This window comes from Chenopodium album, chromosome 16 (genome assembly GCF_948465745.1).
Source record: "Chenopodium album chromosome 16, dcCheAlbu1.1, whole genome shotgun sequence".
NCBI classification, from domain to species: domain Eukaryota; kingdom Viridiplantae; phylum Streptophyta; class Magnoliopsida; order Caryophyllales; family Amaranthaceae; genus Chenopodium; species Chenopodium album.
The window spans coordinates 44,122,844-44,146,622 of record NC_137849.1 but is presented as its reverse complement, the minus strand read 5'-3'; the positions used below and the strand labels follow the sequence as shown (position 1 = coordinate 44,146,622).

At 39.6% G+C, this 23,779-nt stretch overlaps 1 protein-coding gene across 1 annotated transcript; it reads left to right on the top strand.

Annotated features, from left to right (window-relative positions):
* The first annotated feature begins 12,271 nt into the window (after positions 1-12,271).
* Positions 12,272-17,983, top strand: LOC145584379 (uncharacterized). The gene has a single exon (XM_081641235.1). The coding sequence runs from the start codon at positions 12,272-12,274 to the stop codon at positions 17,981-17,983; it is 5,712 nt and encodes a 1,903-aa protein (XP_081497361.1).
* The last annotated feature ends 5,796 nt before the right edge of the window (positions 17,984-23,779 follow it).

Sequence of the window (23,779 nt, the reverse complement as noted above, 5' to 3'; positions counted from 1 at the left end):
TTTTGTATCGAATATCTTATGTAATGTCCATTTTTGAAAAAGTAATAAATTACATCAATATTATATTATTAATAAGATTTTCAGGTAATTTCAACTAAATTAACTACACAAACCTATTATTTGCGTAAACCTTAAACTCCTATACTAAATTGCTTGCTTAATTAAATGATGTGTACAAATTAAATTTATATGGAGGAGCACTAGCGCACCATATGATTTGCGGGGTTCTTCCATTGGACGTAATGCCTCTTGTTAGATCTTAGCTTAGAGCATATTCCAATTGTCATTAAGGATGCTATTATCTAATCAAAAATATTCATGTTGAGATGGTGCGTGGATTAGTGGTATCAACACCCTAATAATACAAAAATCATACTTTTTTTTTTTTATTAAGAAAGTCACGAGAAATTGATGTTGGCAAGATTTGATCGATCACACAAAAAATTAAGTACATATAAATAATAAAGAAAGAAAGATTCTTATTTGCACCCAAAAAAAAAAAAAAAAAAAAAAAGAAAGATTAGATAAAAAAATTTAAATTTAACTTTAATTAACAAATTAAGATGGCAAGTTGGTATATTCACGTTGAGTAAATTTTTGGGTGCAAAATGGAACAACTTAGGCACTCAAAATGAACATTTTCTTGAATTAAATCATGCATTCTATTATAGAAACAAATAATGAAAGTTTTTTGTGTGTGTTTGGGGTACCCTAATTATTTAACTTTGCTGTATATGTCTAGGGTGTACACTATTTAACTTTATCATACAATATATTAAGGCACCTAATTAACTAGTTTGGAGTGATTTTAAACCTGTTTTGTTTATCTTTGTGCAATAGAAATTAAATTTCAATGGGTAACTTTTTAAAGAGCAATAATATAGTTATCTATTCTTAGGGCATGTTCTCTTCAGCTTAATTTTAGTTCAATTCAATTCAATTGAGTTCAGCTCCAGTCAGTCAGTTCAGTTCTTAATTTCCTTCTCTCATAAAATATTCAGTTCAGTTCAATTCAGCTCCAATCAGTTCAGCTCAGCTTAGTTTAGTAAATGAGAATAGACTCTTACATTGATTGAGAGAAACTTTATTTTGTCATAAAATATAGATATGACTTTTATTTTATTAGGTACATCAAAGTGACTTTTAATCATTTTCAAACTATACTGTAATTTTACACCCGGCTTACAATATTTATTACACGCTTAAGAGTTTATGAGTTTGTGAAGTTTATATAAAAACTACTTAAACTAACATAGGAATGTGATGTGAAAGAGTAGTTATGGTGGTCCAAATTGAAATGGGGTGGTCTTCTAATTCTTGATTTTGATGATGAATCACTTTAAGTACATGTTTTGATTATTACATATGCACTCTTGTAGATTATATTATCGTTAATTGTTGCTAATCCACGTGGGTTGATCATATTTTATAAATCCTCCAATACGTGGAAGCCTATAAATATGGTAAAAAAAATAGGTTAATTTCTGACATGGACAGATCTTCTTAATAAACAACAAAATCTAATACCATATCATGCCAAAGTCACGCGATCGACCACTCTCATCTAATCATAAGCCACATTTGGTATTTAGAGTTTGTTGAATCATTATACTACTTGAGGGGGCTATAATTTTGCCTACCACATTCTAAGTTTTCTATTTGATCTTTCTTATCTTATCGGTTTGAATGGAACCACATTTGTAATGACTACTTCAAAGAAGAAGACTTGTGGAAGTTCGCCAAGGCTTTAGACCTTTACTTCAGACGAGAGACTTAAGTTTGACTCTCACGCACCTAACATGTTTTTTCTACATAGAGTATATTTTATACACAGTAGCGGATCTTAGGGGAAAAAAATTAGGGGGGCAAGGTTTGATCCCTAAATCTTTGTTCAAAAATAACAATACTTAACTACTTTACCACAACATTTTACATGCAATAAATAGACATCAAATTACTTATAATGAACAACTCCAAAATACTTAAGGGGCCGGGCCCTAGCCAGCCCAAACAAAGGTCCACCCCTACCCATACATAATTTGAATGCATTGACTTTTAGGGAGTAGGGCTGGCAATTCCCGACTCGACCCGAACTCTACTAGAAGTTACTAGAAAAACTTGAATCCGACCTAAACTGAACTTGAATAACCCTTATAAGTTTTACACTATTTTTGATAGTTTCTTGGCACAATCTAAAATTGACTCAAGTCTAACCCGAATCTGACTCGTCGACTTGAATTGCCACCCCTATTAGGGAGGGATAAGACCACACTAAATATAGACAATAATTATATTTATAAAACCATCATTATTATTATTGATTAGCTTCATGGAACCATGATGATTTTGAAATGCATTCTTTCCTGAAATAGCAAAAACCGTGCTGGTAGCATAACAAATGCAGGAACAAATGAACAATAATATGATGTAACACCGCCACGCGAATGTAATTCGGCTTCATTTTTTGTTTTTCTTTTTTCGGTTTTATAATGTTTTGTAATCAGTACAATTATGTGCACCCGACCATCTAACTGTGCAAATAACTCAGTACAGTGGTATGTTAACAACATTTTTCGTTAGGTCCTCTTGAATTTTGACGCTTATAACTCAATCTTTGACCAAATAAATCTATAATTTTCTCCATGTTAAATAAAATTATTCTAGTTAATTAAATACTCATATATGTTACAAATATTTGTTTTTAATACTTGTATCAGATTAAGGGCCTGTTCACTTCAGCTTAATTTCAGTTCAGTTCAGTTCAGCTCAGCTCCAATTAGTTTAGTTCAGTTCAGCTCCTAATTTCCTTCTCTAAAAAAATATTCATTTCATCTCTATTCAGTTCAGTTCAGCTCCAATCAATTCAGTTCAGTAAATATGAACAGGCCCTAAATTAGAATATATCATGCGATTCCTCTCAATACATAACACTGCACACATACAAGTTTTAAGATATTCATATATACCGCCAACTAATTAATAATCTTATGAAAATCGCATAAAATCAATGTTATGCTATGCATATGAGAATGTAATAAGATGATAAATGAAACTTCATTATGCATTTTCCTTTCGTAAAGATATATCTCAATTCCAAATAAGAATATTAAAGGCATATTATTATGTCAAAGAAATATGATTATATTAAAAAAAAAATTTTGGTGAAGTGATTATATTAAAATTAATACATCGTGACCAATAACAAGTCGAATGCTGTTAATCTCCAATGACGAATGTCAACGTCACTTTTACAGCCGCCTTTCCAATCCAAGAGATGCATGGTTTAATTAAGATTATAATGTTTATGAAATATACAACGTCTTTAACGTATACATAGGTATATAACACATCTTTGTGTCTAACTAGATTTCTTGATAACGAAGCCGGCATAAAATACACGTTTATTTTACTCCCTTCGTATCTAGGGAAAATTTTCATTTCTTTCTAAATATATATCCCTAGCAAAAGTTTCAATTCTCATATGAGTAAATCGATCTACTATTGTAAATTAATCTCCAAGTTTCTTTCACTACTTCTCCTTAGAAAAACAATAAATTCATTCCCAAGCCCTACTTTTATTTAGTTTCAATCAAATAGTTTATAGCTACAATACCTTTACAAAGAGAGAGTATTTATTTTCATACTTCATATCAATAATTAGTTAAGAGTTAGCTCAAATGCTTTGGGTGATGCAATTGGTATCATTCCCATATATATTTCTTATTTATGTTAAGTCAATATAAGAATAAGCTAAGTGTGTTGGAATCCAATTCTCAAGAAAAAATTTGAAAAGAAAATTTTATTGATGTGAAAGAAATTGATTTATATATATATATATTATTTTTAAAGCTAGAATAAGATAAGATCTATGCCTTCAATTTGATTATATAATAGAGTATATTTTGTATGTTTAGTTGTTATGCAATCCAAAGTTGATGGAATATATTGGAAGTGGTATTAGCATGCTTATGTGCAAATATATTATTTAAGTTAGTTGAGTTGGTTAAGTGCAGTGCTATCACATCAGATTTTGATTACCATATAGTTGGGGAGATAAGCTACTGAACAGAATCAATAGATAGTCTTCACTTTTCAAGCATAGTAGCTCCTCCTGTTGGAATTAATTCCTACAATATACTTAATCTTCATATCAAATTAATCGGTAAAACATAATTGCGGAAGCGTACCTTATTTCATGTCAATTGATCGATCCCCTTCTTGATTATGCGTCTTCTAGTAGATACACACTCTAGGGTTTCTCTCTATTGATGGGATATAACTGAAAGTCTATTGTATGTTCTACTAGGGACCATAACCCTAGATGTCTATTTATATATATAGACCCCTTTCCCTAATTCACCCATCATGCATTAGAAAAGGTCCAACGGTCTCTACACATAAAGCTAAACCCATACTCTATAAAAGACGTAACAAGTTCAATAATAATAATTACTTAAATGGATCACTTGAATTTTGGGCTAAACTACATGACAGCGTATAAATACAATCATCACCGTATAGTCCACATACATTATTATTGTATTTAGGTCCATAAATTTCTTACAATCTCCCACTTAGACCAAATACAATTACATGTTTATTATTCTTGATGATTGCATTATACTTTATAACTTTATGAGCTCATAATACTATCATTTCCAAACGTCTTTAAACAATTCAGTCCATCAATTATATTAACATAGAGTCAAAACAGTCTAAGCTACAATTAACGTAACTAGACCCATCAATGGCCACAATGTTAACACAATCAACAACATGAATCAAGCATAGGTGTGTAGCATGGAAATAACATAAATGTGATCCAAAATGTCTGTTTCCAACTGGTCCACTTTAAACTTTAGCAAGATCACGATATGATCTAATAGAAGAGTAAACCAAACTGAATACTTTATTTCTGCAGAAATACTTAAAACCTCAATATTCAAAACGTGTTTATGTCATACAAGCAATAAGATAACAAACTCCCACTAGAACTATATATCCTTAGGCGGCATGACACCCATACGAGCAGTGTGCTCATGAAATACTTTGGGTGGTAAACCCTTAGTAAGCGGATCCGCAATCATGGAGTTTGTGCTAATATGCTCTAAGGACAATTGTTTACTCTTCACTCTTTCCTTCACAGCTCTAAACCTGACATCAATATGCTTTAATTTGACAAGCTTTTGTTATTGTTGGCATACAATACTGCTGACCTGTTGTCACATAGCAATTTGAGTGGTCCATCAATAACATTCACTATGCGTAGACCTATGACAAAATTCCTTAACCATAATGCATGGTTGGATGCCTCATAACAAGCTATGAATTCTGTTTCCATGGTGGAAGTAGCTGTAAGAGTCTATTTGACACTTTTCCAAGAGACAACTCCTTTAGCTACGACAAAGATGTAGCTAAATGTGGATTTCAGGCTATCTTGACATCCAGCAAAGTCAGAATCAGTGTATCCAACGATCTTAAGTTGATCTAACCTTCTGTAAGTGAGCATGTAATCCTTTGTTCTCTGCAAATACCGCCTAACCCTCTTTACTGCTTTCCAATGATCAAGTCCTGGATTGCTTAGGTATCTGCCCAACATTCCAACAATGTATGCAATATCTGGACAAATACAAACTTGAGCATACATAAGGCTCCTTATAGCTGATGCATAAGGGATCTTCTTCATTTCTTTATTCTCAAAGTCATTCTTTGGGCATTGAGTGAGACTGAACTTGTCTCCCTTAGCCACAGGGGTATCACCTGGTTTACAGTCTTGCATGCCAAACCTTTTCAAAACTTTTTTAATATAGCCCTTTTGTGACAATCTAAGAGTGCCTAGATGACGATCTCGATGAATTTGTATCCCTAACACAAAAGAGGCGTCCCCAAGATCTTTCATCTCAAAGTGATTTGATAGAAATCTCTTGGTTTCGTGCAAATAGCCTATATCGTTGCTGGCAAGCAATATGTCATCAACATATAAAACCAAGAAAACATGCTTACTCCCATTGAACTTATGGTACACACAATCATCAATTGCATTTGTCTCAAAACCATGAGACATAACAACTTGATGAAACTTAAAGTACCATTGACGAGAAGCTTGTTTGAGTCCATAGATGGATTTTTTTAATTTGCAAACCATTTTCTTTGAATCTCCAGAAACAAAGTTTTCTGGTTGCTGCATATAGATGGTTTCCTCAATGTCTCCATTGTGAAATGCTGTCTTAACATCCATCTGATGTAACTCAAGATCATAATATGCTACAAGTGCCATCATAATCCTAAGGTGAATAAGTCTCCTTATAATCAGTGCCTTCCTTTTGAGTATAGCCCTTAGCGACAAGACGAGCCGTACGCCTTATCACATTTCCATTTGAATCCCTTTTGGTCTTAAAAATCCATTTACAACCAATGGGTTTCACACCTTCTGGCAATGAAATAAGGACCCAAACGTCATTGTCCATCATGGACTTAATTTCCTTATTGATGGCATCAATCCACTCTTGAGAGTTAGGGCCTTCAATGGCTTGGAGAACGGTGATTGGATCATCATCCACCATTTCATTATCCAACTCTTGTTCTTGAAGTAATGCAACAAATTCTTCGCTAATTTCATTGTTATCCTCCTGTTCTTGGAGAAAAACAATGTAGTCATCTGAAATTGCACTTCTTCTTTCTCTAGTGGATCTCCTTAATGGCACTGGCTCTTGAAGTTGTTAAGTTTGTTCATCATGAATTTCATGTTGATTCTGAATAGGGGAATCAGTTTGAGTTTCTTGAGTTGTACCTTCAATCATTCCAGGAATGGATGTCTGATCATGATTGATAACAACTGAAGGAAGAGAAACTTGTTCCTCTTAAAAAATAAACTCTTTAACCTTATCTTCCCCTCCAAACTCAACATCTTCAAAAAATCTAGCATTTCCCGTCTCAAAAATTAATCTAGTTGTGGGATCATAAAATTTATACCCCTTAGACCTTTCAGGGTACCCAACAAAGTAACAACTGACAGTTCTAAAGTCCAGTTTCTTTTCATTTGGCCTATAAGGTCTTGCCTCAGCTGGACAACCCCAAACGTGTAGATGTTTTATACTGGGTTTCTTACCAGTCCATAGTTCATAAGGGCTTTTAGAAGCTGCCTTAGTTGGTACTCTATTGAGAATATAAGTTGCGGTCTTATTTGCCTCTCCCCAGAGGGATTCTGGTAATGTAGAGTGACTAACTATACTCCTTACCATCTTCTGTAATGTTTTATTGCGCCTCTTAGCTACACCATTCATTTGAGGTGATCCTGGCATGGTGTATTGAAGGACAATTCCACATTCCTCTAGAAATTTAGCAAATGGCCCTGGACGTTGTTCACCAGATCCGTCATTTCTGCCATAGTATTCACCACCACGGTCAGATCTGACTTTCTTAATTGTTTTCCCAAGTTGATTTTCAACTTCAGCTTTATAAGATTTGAACACATCCAATGCTTGGGATTTCTCATGAATCAAATATAGGTAGCCATAACGAGAATAATCGTCTATGAACGTAATAAAGTATTGTTGACCATTCCAAGAAGCTGTAGGAAATGGTCCACAAATGTCCGTATGTATCTAAGACATCTGAAGCTCGTTCGGCTCCTAATTTCCTTTTGTCTTTTTGTTTCCCTTTGATACAATTAATACATACATCAAAATCTTAAAAATCAAGGGAATCAAGAATTCCATCTGACACAAGTCTTTGAATTCTTTGTTTAGAAATATGCCCTAAACGTTTGTGCCAAAGCGATGAAGAATTCTCATTTGCTAATTTTCTTTTGGTACCACTAGAACTGACATGCAAACTTTCATTAGATGAAGCAATAGTATCCAACAAATATAGGTTGTCAAATCCAGATAAAGAACCAGATCCAACTAACTTTGAATTATAAAAAAGACTAACTTTATTGTTTCTAAAAGAACAAAGATAACCAGATTTATCCAATGTAGGAACATAAATTAAATTTCCGCCTAAAAGACGGTACAACAAAAGTCTCTTTCAAATACAAATAATATCTAGTCTTTAATGACAACCTAAAAGTGCCTATAGCTTCAACTTCAATTGCCTTGCCATCACCCACATAAATGTATCTTTCACCATCACTCGGTTTTCGGCAATTCAGGCAACCCTGCATGGACACACTTATGTGAGTAGTAGCACAAGAATCTAGCCACCAAGTGTGTTTAGGTATCGAAATTAAATTAACCTCTAAACAGACAAAAGAAAGAAACATACCCTTTTTCGCACGCCATGCGTGGTACTTAGTGCATTGTTTCTTCTTGTGAGTCATCCCACCACAAAAGAAGCATCCAAATGCTTTTGATTCAGCCTTCTCTTCCTTATGTTGCTTCTTTTGTGGTTGCGAAACCGCATCCTTACCTTTCTTCCTTTTCTTGCCATCCTTACAGGAAGATGCCAAGTGAGCACTTTCTGTCTTTTCTTACTTCAATCTCTCTTCCTCATGAACACAATGAGAAATGAACTCATTTAGAGTCCATTTCTCCTTTTGACAGTTATAACTGACCTTAAACTGACTGAACTGTTTAGGAAGAGATATCAAAACCAAATGCACGAGCAAGTCATCAGACAGCTCTAACTTTAGTGCCTTTAATTTTGAAGCAATATGAGACATTTCCATAATGTACTCCCTTATGTTCCCTGTTCCTTTATGCTTTTGGGAAACAAGACTACTCAAGAGAGTGCTTATTTCCGCCCTTTCGTTTTTAGCAAAACGTTTTTCAAGTTCTGTAAGGAACGATTTGGCATTATCCTCTTCGGACATAGTGCCCCTAAATGATTCCGGAATTGCATGTTTCATGATCATAAGACTTATGCGATTTGAGCGTTCCCACTTCTCTATATTCCCCTTTTCAATAGAGGAACTAGAATCCGTAAGAGCAGCGGGACGCTCAACCCGAAGAGCAAGGTCTAGATCCATACAACCAAAAATGATCATAACGTTCTCTTTCCAACTCTTAAAGTTTGTCCCATCAAGCATGGGTATAGTATTAATGTTGGCAGATATCACATTAGCAGAAATATTCACTAAAAAGAACACAAACAAACAAAACAAGCTCACAATTGATTCCAAAATTCAACTTTAATAATCAAATTAAAATATTGACAACATATCCCATCACAAGAGACCTAGCACAACATTAATTTTTTTAGCCTTTGGACAAAAAAATTAACTTGTAAGTGGTCCTCTTGGTGTAGTAATCAAATATTAACAATAAAATCCTACCAAACATTAAGCCTTTCTTAGGACCGACTCAACATTCACAGGGAAAACCTTATAATTGTTCCATATTTATCACCACAAGCATGTTTAATTTCCAGCCAAATAATAGTCTTCATTTGGACCGACCATTAATCGCATGAAAGTCAAACACACACATATCTCAATATTTCAAATAAATTAATCTACACAAAAGAGGTTACTTTGGTAACATATTGTTTCAATTAATAAACCCAAAATATGAGACACATTATTATTTTTATTACCTTATTGTCAAATATTATAATCTGATTTAACCTCAATACATATTAATCATGCAATTATATTGATATTCTTGATTAACTCATGATCAATATCGAAATCAAGAAAGTTGCGACAAGTACTAGCATTCAATTTAAGAATACAATTTGATACTACAATATATATAACAAGTCATGGAAGCAGGAGCATATAAAACATACATGATTATAAAAGTTTTGATGAATAATCTAAGGGCCTGTTCATATTTACTGAACTGAGCTGAACTGAACTGAACTGAACTGATTGGAGCTGAACTGAACTGATTGGAACTGAACTGAATTGAGCTGAAATGAATATTTTATGTGAGAGGAAAATTAAGAGCTGAACTGAACTGAACTGATTGGAACTGAACTGAACTGATTGAAGCTAAACTGAACTGAAATTAAGTAAATATGAACATGCCCTAAGTGTAAGAAAATAAACACTAACAATTACTCTTTCAAACGAAATCAATCAACATATGAGACAAAATAGCTGAAAAATTCGAAAAATCACATATTAAAGAATCGCACCAAGGATGAGAACATCAAATCGTAATTCACCACAATTAAGCATCATGTGAGACAAAATAGCCGGAAAACCAAAGATCTCAACCATTATTCATCAAAATCATATTTCATATAGGACGAATTAACCGAAACGAAACCATATTCAATTATCATACTTCGAAAATTCACGAATAATGCGACATGAATTTAATAGTTAAACAAGTCGCAACAGATTTCAACATAAATCGCATAACATCATACGATTAAACCAAAACTATCAAATTTAAATTAACCGACTAATCTAATATGAAGGAGGCTCATGATACCACTTGTTGGAATTAATTCCTACAATATACTTAATCTTCATATCAAATTAATCGGTAAAACATCATTACGGAAGCGTACCGTATTCCATGTCAATTGATCGATCCCCTTCTTGATTATGCGTCTTCTAGTGGATACACACTCTAGAGTTTCTCTCTATTGATGGGATATAACTGAGAGTCTATTGTATATTCTACTAGGGACCATAACCCTAGATGTCTATTTATATATATAGACCCCTTTCCCTAATTCGCCCATCATGCATTAGAAAAGGTCCAACGGTCTCTACACATAAAGCTAAACCCATACTATATAAAAGACGTAACAAGCCCAATAATAATAATTACTTAAATGGATCACTTGAATTTTAGGCTAAACTACATGACAACGTATAAATACAATCATCACCGTATATTCCACATACATTATTATTGTATTTAGGTCCATAAATTTCTTACACCTCCCGCATATACATCTATCTCAAAGTGTTGGTTTGAAACTTTGAATGCTCAAGGGTGTACAAAGGGTTTAGCAATTTAATTTCATATTTCTATTTTAGACCTCTTTGGTAAATAAATGACTTTTTGATTGACTTTTGGCTTTTTTATTTGGTCAAATAGCTGAAAAAATATGTTTGATAAATAACTTTTTAGTTGTTGGAAAAACTGACTTTTAAGCCAAAATGAAAAAATTATTGGAGCAACATAGTTTTAAATAAAATGACCTTTTTTTGCTTTTACAATGTTAAATGACCTTTAAGCCAAAATAAAGTACTACAATATTAAAAGTAGTTATTTTTTAATTTTGGCTTTTACGATTTACTCCTAATTAACACGGAATAACTAATAAGAATAATTAATACTTGTAATCAAATAAATCATTTTACATAATTAATAATTAAATAGTTCATTATTCATAAATAATACAACTATACGAGTAATCAAATAAGTCCTCATATCTTTTTTTTTCCTCCTTAAAACTTTAAAAGGTAATTTTACATTCCTACCATCAGTAATCAACATTTTATTTCACAATTCTATAGTCTATAGTCAAACAATCCATACATATAGTTAATGAATCCAGCGAATTAAGTTAAACATCAAACCAGGGACTAATTGTCAATAGTGCACACACATCGATACACCATCACAAGTTCGAAATTCACCATTTACATTTGCTTAGGAGTAGGGGAATTCCGTTAATTCTCCTCGATGGTGGCGCGCAATCAACCTTTATGGAGGTTACATCATTAACCGCTCTCCAAATTACTGAGGTATGTTCTCTATCATCTACTCCAGTACTCCGTATTAATCTTCGTTATTACCAAGAGCTGCTTCAGTCTATTATCTCACATTAATTTCCAATAGAGGTAGAATAGGAGGGAGAAATACAAACCTTTAATTTCTTTTACTAGGGGAAGAATATTGTTTGGACCCCCTGTGGGCCCACGGTCATTTAATACAGAAATTACCAAATTACCCTTAGTCGAACCCTAAACAGGAAAATTCAATCATTATGCACAGCACGCATCCCGAGAAACCCTAATACAGCCCAACAGGGCCTGACACGGCCCAGAACGGCCAGAAACCCTAATCCTAACCCTAATCAAATTAGTCAATCCTCTCTTATAAATACTAATCTTGACAGATTAACCGGGTAATTAATTTCTTCCACATATACTCTCTCTCTGAGAATTCTCTCTCTCTAAACACAGTTTTACTGACTTGACCGTCGGAGGGGCTTTCTCGGGAACACCCCCCGAGGCAGTTGACTTCCATTGTTTTGCAGGACTCGGTTGGACCAGACGAACGAGCTCCCCTACAACTCAGATCCAAAATTCTTTTGCAGAAACAATTGACGCCGTCTGTGGGGATTCGTCAAACAAAAAGTCATGGTTACCACTCGTCGAACCGATCCTTCCCAAAACGCTGGTGGGCAGAATCAAACCCAAGTTCAGGCACGCCCACCTCGTCAGCCGCGGAACAACCCACAATCTAACCGTGAAGATGAAGGTGACAACATGGAGGTTGAACAACCCGTTGATCAAGGAAATCAGCAACCTGTGACTAGGCAAGATCTAGAAAAGCTGACCGAGCAGTTCAACACAACTCTCCAGGATACCCTTAGACAACTAACCGAAGCTGTGAAAAACAACCAAGCTGGACCCTCTCACCGGCCACCACAAGATCCAGGACGTCAAGCGTCGCGGAACAATCAAAGGGCACAGCCCCACAATGTTTCCCGACGGAGTGGAGGACACAGCCGTAGGGCACAGCCCCTCGGTACTACTAGGTCCGCCCTCAGTAGATCTGGAAACCGTTGTCGACCTCCTCATGATCGGCCTGTTATATCACCTGTCCGCGTAGAATCCAGCCGGCACTCTACCGCAAGCCGACGCCGGAGGGAGGGTGAAGCGGCAAACCGGGTTAGAGACCCAGATGCAAGACAACTCATTAATGAGATGCGCTTACAACGGCGCGAGATGGATGCCCGAGAACTCATTAATAGGCGTAGAATAATTGAGCAACGCCAAGCACGCGAAAACGAGGAGAATAGGGCACGGAGTCGTAGACGAAGCCGGAGTCCGAGATCGCCTGATCAACGGTCACCTTCTCGTCGAGAAGATGTAGGGGAATCAGAAGATCCTCCAAGGCAGGACAGATCTGAGCGGGATCCCATATCTCGCCATACAAGCCATAGACCTCTGGAAGAAGGAAGAACTCGAGACCAAGATGAGCAGCCACCACGGTTGCCGTCACATTTGTCCATGCCGCTAACCCCATTGAGCCAGGAACTAATGAATGCACCAAAAGTGGACAAGGTCAAGATGCCTACCATAGAGCCTTTCGCTGGAAATACTGATCCTGATGAGCACTTAGCCGCATATGCCGCGCAAATGAGTGTACAAACAAGTTGCGAGGCCACATGGTGTAAGTACTTCCCCACCACTCTAAAGGGACAAGCCTTGTTGTGGTTCCAAAAGTGTGTGCCTAAAGGTAGCATCCATAGCTACCAAGACTTGGAACGTGTGTTTGTTAGTCGTTTCAAGCACGCAGCAAGACAGAAGAAAACAAGTGTCAATCTGATGGCTGTAACACAAGGGAAGACGGAGACCTTGCAGAACTATATACGAAGGTTCAATCAAGAATCTTTGAAAATTCAAAACTTACCAGATGAGACAGCCCTAACAGCCTTTTTGGCCGGGCTGAGTTCCACGGATTTCAAATTTAAGCTGATCGAGTCGGGGGTTTCAACCCTCACTGAAGCCATGGAACGGGCACACAAGAACATACAAGCCTCGGAAGTTTGTGGCACAAGCCGTGAAATTAATCCACCAGAGAAAAAAAGGAAACATGAGGATGAACCTTCACGGAACCAACCATCCAAACGATCCAACCTGATCACAGATCATGGTAACGACCCTCGGTACAACCGTAATCGTCGAGAGATCTACCTGGATATCAAAGAGAAAAACATGTTGCCAAGGCCCCCTGTAGTTCGAACCCCTGAAGAGAAGAGGGACAAGAGACTCTGGTGCGAGTATCATCGCGAATGCGGGCATACCACAAGGAATTGTAGGGAGTTAAAGAAAGCTCTTGATCAACTTGCTGACGAAGGAAAACTTAACAGATACCTTAAAGAATCTGACCGCTCCAACAAGGAGAAAGAAAGGGCAAAAGAGACTCGTAGCGATGACACCGGTGGACATGTCGCGGTCATTGCCGGTGGCCTGACACTCGGAGGTTCAATGAACAAAGCAAAAGACAACCTACGAACCTTGCAACATCAAGTGCTCAAGGTCGCACCCACTTCAACGCCCTCTTCGCCTATCATGACGTTCGGGGGAAAGCCAGAACGCCCTTTGCAAGTCCCCCACGACGACCCCTTGGTCATTGAGATGAAAATTGCCAACTTCAGAGTTAGTCGAGTGCTCGTCGACAGCGGGTCATCAGCAGACCTCATCACCCTTGATTGCTTGAGGCGTTTGAAATACAACGAAGAAGATTTAGCGCCCGTAGACAGACCCTTAATCGGCTTCGGGGGACAGTCCGTCTTTCCCAAAGGAACAATTCGTTTACCAGTTCGACTTGGTCCCAAAGGGAAAGGTAGATCGGTGATCACCCACTTTTTGGTGGTGGACACACCCTTGCCCTACAATGTCATACTCGGACGACCATTATTGAACAAGGTAAAGGCGGCTATATCAGTCTATCAGCTGCTCATGCAATTCGAACTTGAAGATGGAACAGTTGGGAAAGTATATGGAGACCAAGGATCCGCTAGAGAATGCTACGTCAATAGCTTGAAGCGAGCATCAGAAGCACCCGCGGAACCATCAAAGAAGAACAAAATGACCGACCCTTCCGTCCTTTTCACTGAAGAATCGAGAGGAGTAGACAAACCCCAACCCATAGAAGAAGATAAGGAAGAAGTCATCGGCACCGCAGAAGAAACGGTGCGGGTCGGAACAAATATTGACGCTGCATTGCGCACTCAAATAATCAATGTGCTTAAGGCACATCGCGATGTCTTTGCCTACTCAGTAGACGTGATGCCCGGCATAGACCCTGCCATTATGACTCATCGCTTGAACATCAAGCTAGGCTACAAGCCTGTTAAACAAAAGTTGAGGCATCAAGGCCCCGAGCGCACTGCAGCAGCTGCAGCGGAGGTAAAGAAGCTACTCGAAGCAGGGTTCATTAAAGAATGTCAGTATACGGATTGGCTTGCGAATGTTGTATTGGTGAAGAAACCCTCTGGGGCATGGAGGATGTGCGTCGATTTCACTGACTTAAACAAGGCGTGCCCCAAAGATGACCATCCTCTCCCTAAAATAGACAAGCTTGTGGATTCAACGGCTGGACATGCTCTATTCAGCTTCATGGATGCAAATGCGGGATATCATCAAATCCCCATGGCAGATGATGACCAGCCACATACCGCATTCATCACTAACCAAGGAGTATATTGTTACAAGGCCATGCCTTTCGGCCTCAAAAATGCTGGAGCCACATACCAGAGGTTCATCAACAAAATCTTCGAAGGGCAATTAGGGAGAAACGTCGAAGCCTACGTTGATGACATGATAGTAAAGAGTCGCTACGAGAAAGACCATGTCACAGACTTGGTCGAAACGCTTGCGACATTGAGAAAATATGGGATGAAGTTAAACCCCAGAAAGTGTGTGTTTGGAGTCAAGGGCGGCAAATGCCTTGGCTTCCTTGTTGATGAAAGGGGCATTGAAGCTAACCCCGACAAAATCAGAGCCATCTTGGATATGCAAACCCCTAGAAGTGTAAAGGAGGTACAGAGGCTGACCGGATGCATAGCCGCCTTGGGCAGGTTTCTTTCCAAATCGGCAGACAAGAGCTTATCTTTTTTCAACACCCTCAAGAGAAAAGTGTTCCAATGGGATGCAGCAGCTGAGATCGCCTTCCAACAGCTAAAAGAACACTTGGCCTCTCTTCCCAAGTTGGTTTCCCCTTTGCCTGGGGAGACATTGTTCTTATATTTGGCTATATCTGAATACTCTTCTAGCGCAGTATTAGTTGCTGAGAGGGATAGATCACAACACCCGGTATATTTTGTCAGCCATGCTTACAGAGGAGCAGAATCAAAGTATTCCCAAATTGAGAAGTTGGTGTTCGCCCTAGTCATGGCAAGTCGAAAGCTGAAGCCATACTTTCAGTCTCATCCCATTAAAGTTTTGACTAGCCATCCTATAAAGAAGGCAATCGAAGGGAGAAACCACTCAAATAGAATGACAGATTGGGCAGACCAGCTCGCAGATTTCGGTCTTGAGTATGAGCCTAGAAGGGCAATTAAAGCACAAGCCCTAGCAGATTTCATCGCCGAATGCACTCATTGCCCTGCTGATGATGGATCCAAACCATGGCAAATATATGTAGATGGCTCCTCTTCCAAGACAGGAAGCGGAGCCGGCATTCTGATCATGTCGCCGAGCAACGAAAAGTTTGAGTATGCAGTCAAGTTCGACTTCAACGCCTCAAACAATGAGGCTGAATATGAGGCCCTCATCTTGGGCCTAGAGCTGTGCCAGGTGGCAGGAGCCATGGCAGTTCATGCCTTCTCTGACTCCCAATTGATCGTGAGCCAAGTCCTAGGGGAATTCGAGGCCAAGGAAGATAGCATGCGCATGTATCTCAACAAGGTCAAAGAAACTGCTTCACCGTTATCGGAATTTCAGATCAAGCATCTTCCAAGGGCAGATAATCAACAGGCTGATGCCCTTGCACGAATGGCTAGTTCCGCCCAGGGGCTCGGCCCTCGCTCTATAATCTGGGAAGTTCTCAAACAACCAAGCATCAATGCACCTGCAGTTCACTACTTGGACCGGTCCAATACTTGGATGGATCAAATAGTGCACTACATGCGAGACAACAAACTCCCAGAAGATCCTAAAGAGGCCGACACAATTAAGAAACGAGCAGAATGGTTCGTTTGGCACGAAGGAAATCTATACAAGAAGTCGTATACTCATCCCCTACTGAAGTGCATCACCCCAGAAGATGGAGACTATGTGCTACGAGAAATACACCAAGGAGCTTGTGGAAGTCATCAAGGGGCTCGGTGCATAGCAGGCAAAGCACTAAGAACGGGATTTTATTGGCCTACCCTAAGGGAGGATGCGACCAAATTAGTGCAAAAGTGTGACAAGTGTCAGAAGTTCGCCAATGTGCAAAGGCTCCCCTCGAGCCCATTACAAACTATCATCGCCACCCTACCGTTTGATAAGTGGGGCATGGATTTGCTCGGACCATTCCCAGCAGCTTCGGGGCAGAGAAGATTCCTCATGGTCGCCATAGACTATTTCACTAAGTGGATCGAGGCCGAACCCCTAGCCTCAATCACTGATAAGCAAATTCAAAAGTTCATATGGCGCAACATCATCACAAGGTTTGGCGTTCCCAGAAGTCTCGTATCAGACAATGGAAGACAATTCTATAGTCGACCGACTGTTGAGTATTGCGAGAGGTTTGGAATACACACAAACTTTAGTGCTGTATCTCACCCTCAAGCGAATGGCCTAGCTGAGGCCGCAAACAAAATCGTACTCCACGGCCTACAAACGATGTTAGAAGGGGCCAAAGGGTCATGGGTCGATGACCTACCAGGTGTTCTATGGTCAGCTAGAACAACTCCGAAAGATGCAACGGGCCAAACCCCGTTCACTCTTGTTTATGGCAGCGAGGCTGTGCTACCAGTCGAAATAGGGATTCCATCGCCCAGGATCACATTCTACGATTATAAGATGAATGAAGCAAACAAAAGCATGGATTTAGACCTATTGCCTGAAATAAGGGGCAACGCCCTACTCAGATCAATTGCACAAAAACAGAAAATGACCCGTCACTTCAATAGGAGGGTCAAGGAGAAGCAGATTGGAGTAGGAGATTGGGTGCTACGCAATATAGAAGCTACATGCCGCAAACCCGAGCTAGGAAAGTTATCCCCCAACTGGGAAGGGCCATATAAAGTCACAGAACAAGTTGCAAAAGGGACCTTCCGCCTGGAGTCTCCCGAAGGCAAAGCCTTAGAAAGGCCATGGAACGCGGAGAACCTTAGAAGGTTTTATGTTTGAATTCATATTTTTCGGTATTCAATTTGGTTTATTTTCAACACTTACACGATGTAATGGGGGCATGGGTACTACATATAGAGGCTATGTGAACATTTCATCATCGTAAGACGTTTGGTCATAGAATAAGTGCATTTGTTGCCACGATAGTAATCAATTTCCATTAATAGCAAACTTCGTATTTTCCATTCAGAATTTTCACTTCCATTTTACCACTAAACTACAAGTTTACCATCATCGGCCATCCAAGGGGCTCATTAGCCCCAAGGGGCACCGAACATATATCTCCCATCCAAGGGGGCACCAAACACATCATCGCCCACTCAAGGGGCTCGGCCGCCCCAAAGGGCATCAAGCATAATAAATACAAGTAAACATAAGTGAGCCAGAACAATCTGTTTCTTCATTGATGTTTCTTTAAATACAAAACTACTTAGAAATAAATAAATGGATACAGGAGAAAGAAAAAGCAATAAAAAGGAAACTAGTCATGATGAGAATGAGAGCTAGAAGCATCATCCTCGGAATCATCCTTAGAACCACCCTGTTTCAGCACATGATATCGATTGCCGCCCACGGGAGGTTGATCAGCAGTTGGTTGAAGCTCTTGGGCTTGACTACCTTGGCCCTCATCACAAAACGAGAAGTTCTTCATCATCTCATCAAGCTCGCTTTGGAGGATTTCTTGGTATTTGCCGTAGAGAGGCTCAAATTGAAGGTTGGGGTGAACGAGTTCAAAGGCAGCCTGAAGACGACGGACTCCTGTCTCTTGCCCTAACTCGTTAGCTTCGACGCACTCTTCTTCAAGGTGGGCCCGACCGTCAGTTGTTTGGAGCCAAGCCTTTGCTATCTCTTCTTGGGTGGCACCAGTCGCCCTCAACTGCTCTTCAACATTGGCCAACTTTTCCTTGGCAGATTCCAACTCCCCTAGAGCCGTCTTCAGCTGTTCCTTGAGCTGATTCTTTTCTTTTCTGAGCTGGAGCTTCTTCGTGATAGCCTTGGCCTTAAGGCTCGTCACCTCTTCAAGCTGCAACCGTAGGCTGGCAACTTGCTCCTTAAGCGAATCAACCTCCTGCATGAGTGCATGGTTTTCCTTAGCTAGGCCTGTGACCATAAGCCCTCGCTGTGCAAACGCGGCGGCCCGTACCGAATACTGAAAATGATGAAATAAAGGCATGTTAATCACGGCAAAACAGTAAAACTAACAGTAAGGAAAAGGACGGGCACAAACCTCAGCCCATGATTGCTGCATAATCTTGAACTCTTCCTCGTGATCCAAGCCTTTGAAGTGGTCGGCATCAACAGTCGAGTAAAGGTGACCTAGTGCCGATTCAGCGCGAGCCTCTCTTCCGGAGCTGTCGAGGTCCCAAAACAGGGCCCTACTAGATGAGCCACTCCCGTCATTGCGCCTTTTCCTTTTAGGGCTTGGCGGACGCTGAGGGGAGGGCGCCATCTGCTGAGGGGATGGCACCATCTGGTCATTGCCTTCAAGCATTACTGAAGGCTGTGCTTGGTAATCTTCAGGGGCCGTACTAGAGCTGTGCCCTGGTATCACCACCGGAGCTGAAGCAACTTTCCCCCTTTCTCTCTACAAAAATGACAGGTCAATGAGATTCAAACCATCAAATGCATCAAAGTCGACAAAGATAGCTTACCAAGGGTGGGGGAGGTATATTCCTGGTTCCTTTCTTTAGTAGCTTCCTCACCGCGGCAGCTTGCAGGGCAAGGGCTTTCTGGGTCTTCAATGCTTCTGAATCCATGAGTCCTGCACAAGAGTAGGAAAAAGTTAAAACAACAACACAGAGGTGTATATAATTAAAACATGTGCGGAAGACCCCCCTCTAGCATACCCTCTGAGCGGAAGCCAAGGCCAATTGTACAAAGTTTCCTTTCATCTTCTAGAAAGGCTCGGTTGGGTATCCAATTCATGGGTAATTGAACAGCATCGCCATTGACCACGAGACCCTTAGTTTCCAACAAAAGGGCAACTACAGCTTCCTTCCGGTTCATGGGTGGAACGTCAAAATTTAAACTCAAGTTGGGTTCCCCTAAATTCGGGACCAATGGGATGTCCCAAGTACGACAATAAACAAACATAAACTGGCCCCGCCAATTTTTAACATTTGACTGTTGGTCGAGCACCACTTTGTAGCCTGTGCGGATGCGAAAGGCCCACCAGCCGGGACCAAAATTTGAATCTTTGGAGGGAGTCAATCTGAACAAGTTTCTCCAAAGCGTTAAAGTTGGAGTATGCTTTATCATGGCACAAACCACCAAAAAAGAGTACACTTTTAGCCAAGAGTTAGGCGTCAAATTGCAAATGGCTAAGTTGTACTCCCGTAACAAAAGCCTGACAAAAGGGTGAAGGGGAAAGCGCATTCCTTGCCTCAGTAAACACCAATATACGGCGGTACACATCGGAGGTGGAGTCGCGGGAGTGTCCCCATCTTCAGGAGCATATCCCACGTATTGGCCGGTCACACCATACTGCTCAATCATTGACCGTGAGATTTGGCCTAGGCGGATTCTTTCTTGAAACACCGCCCTCAACCCATAGGCCTCTAAACCTTTCCCAAGTGGTTGCACGTTGCCCTGGTAATTGTGCTCTTCGTTGCCCTGGTCTTCAGCAGCCTCCGTCACTCTAACTACACCATTCTCAAGGTGCCTCCTAAATAAACCATCCCCCTCTGAGAAGGCCACAGTCACCTCACCCGGACCATAGTCCTCCTCATAAGACGAGTACGGAGACCCGCCAGGGAAATCTGGCAAAACATCGGCATAGGGGATACTAGAGGTAGCAGAACAATCTTGTGCTACTTCCACGGCGGGTTCACCTTGTTCAACCCACCATGGTTGTCTAATGCTAGAAGAACTTGACGATGATGCCATTAAAGAAAGAAAGCGTAAAAGAACAAGGGCGTACCTTAAAGTGTAGTGTCTTGCAATTAAATGAAGCTCCGGTTGATGCTAAATCACGATCACCGCCTCGACTACCTCCGAACGAGAGCACACAAGCTTTCCTTCCACCAAACAGCGTTGCAAACGCTTTCTCTCACTAACTTTCTCTCACTACTTTGCTTACTACTTTCTCTCACTACTTTCTCTCACTAGAATTCCTTTTGAGAATGAAATTGTGAATGAAATTGTGAGTGAGAAATATGGTGTTTATATGGCTATATAACTTGAAATTCTTGCCTCGAAAAATGAGCCAAAGGACACTTGCTATTCATGCAAGAGAATGGTGTCACAGACACTTGTTACGCATGCAAGGGAATTGTGCCACACACACTTGTTGCCCATGTAGAAGAGTATGTATACTTATCAGCGCCCACTCAAGGGGCTCTCGATAAGCATCAGTTATATCATCGCCCACCATAGGGGCTCGTAAGATGGTCCAAGTCCATACCGTTCCAAAGTAGGCATAAAAATGAGACCGTAATCAGAAAAATGGCATTTTCACCATGCTAGAGGTCTTTTTTCGCAATTCCGGTGGGCCGAAGCTCCTACGGAACTTCGGCACCACGTAGAGCTCGAAAAAATACGCAAGTTGAAAAAAAAAATCAGCGCCCAGCAGTAGCTAGCTGCGTGCCAGGCAGCATCAGCGCCCAGCAGCAGCAAGCTGCCTGCCAGGCAGCATCAGCGCCCAGCAGCAGCTAGCTGCCTGCCAGGCAGCATCAGCGCCCAGCAGGTGTGCTCGATGCCTGCCAGGCAGCATCAGCGCCCAACAGGTGGCTCGATTGTCGAAAAAAAAAAAAATTATTATTATTATACTTTTACGAAGACGTGCCTCGAACACAGTTAATTTCGTCGATTTTTTCCGACAAATTCCCAAACCGCAGGGTGCTCTTTACGACTTTGTCGCGGGGCTAATGTTTGGACCCCCTGTGGGCCCACGGTCATTTAATACAGAAATTACCAAATTACCCTTAGTCGAACCCTAAACAGGAAAATTCAATCATTATGCACAGCACGCATCCCGAGAAACCCTAATACAGCCCAACAGGACCTGACACGGCCCAGAACGGCCAGAAACCCTAATCCTAACCCTAATCAAATTAGCCAATCCTCTCTTATAAATACTAATCTTGACAGATTAACCGGGTAATTAATTTCTTCCACATATACTCTCTCTCTGAGAATTCTCTCTCTCTAAACACAGTTTTACTGACTTGACCGTCGGAGGGGCTTTCTCGGGAACACCCCCCGAGGCAGTTGACTTCCATTGTTTTGCAGGACTCGGTTGGACCAGACGAACGAGCTCCCCTACAACTCAGATCCGAAATTCTTTTGCAGAAACAAATATGTAATTGGATAATTGGTATCTCAAACTCAAATCTAATCGATGAGCTTGAATTAGATGGCAATAAAATGTGGTCAAATCCAATACTTGTATCTTTCATTTGCTTCAATTTTTTTTTTTTTTTTTTTATTATTAATGTGAATCAATTTCCGCCAAAACATTAATGCTTTAATTCTTTACAGAAATGAGCCAGTCCAAACAAATCTGGCACTGTCTAGTATCTAGTGTATCCCATCGAGCCATTAAACGGGTGTTACATACTCCATCACGCCCTCTCACTCGAAAGCTCGTTTAGATTAGTATTCTTATTGCTCCATTAGACCATTTACCGATGTATGTTCTACTTCTATCTATTTATTTCTTGTACTACGTATTACAATGAGAGATAGAAGCTTCAAATATTTATACCCAGAAATTAGTTTTTAGTGAAATGAAGATTCAAATAATCTTACCCAGAAAATTATAGGTGAGATGAAGATTCAAATCTTAGAAACTAATTTAGATGAGATGAAGATTCAAATATTTATAGGTGAAAAAGAGGAGAGGAGTCCTAAATTTTTAAGATGTACACCAAGTGTTTGTGAAATTGCCGCTCAGAAAATGTGAGAGATTCTGAACTTATTGAGGTCAAACTTGTTGAAAATTAAGAACTTGGAGTTCCTGTCAAAGTATTACAGAGTTTTTGTCTAAGAAGTTTACCTGCCATTGCAAGATTTTACATTGACATGATCCAAATGGAATTGAATTATGTATGCCATACTACATTGGTTATCTGGAATTCTGGACCCATTACTAATCTACTACAGTACTCCGTACTAGTTCAACTCTAACAAATGGAAATGTAGTAAAATCCTAATTCGTTTCTCTTTTACTAGCAGTTCATGTCATGATTATGTTTTCGAAATGGAGAAACTGTAAAGAAGTTGTTTTAAGGAAGCTCAAAGCGGGTGACAATTTCTCTGTGCAAATATTAAACCTTGAATGATGGATGAAATAAGGGTTGTCGAGATTTAGTAGTCCTTTACTCCTATGTCATCGCGTGTCTCAAATATATCAGATTATCACATAATTGAAGACATCAGCTGTTGAAAAGAAGTTAAAAATTAACCATATACTTCAACTTTAGCCATGTGGTCTTCAGTTTTCAAAAATAAAGCATATATAACTTAGCTCCATCATATATATACAATTTGAAATTAATTGATTGTCCGTGGTCAATTACAATTTCACACTGTTACACAACCCTTAAATATATTACATCATAATGATAAATGATCACATTGACTTTCTTTGTCAAGCCAAACAATATTTTTAATCCCTAGTTCTCAAACCTTCATATGAAAAGAAATGACACACCTGTACAGTTACACCTAATCTTGGTGATTATGTTTTATTATTTTTTTTTATATATTTATTTCTCTTTAAACAACAGAAGTATGAGGTGCACAGTGCGTTTATTAAATTTGAAATTTTGGCTTGCTCAAGGTTCCAGCAAAGCT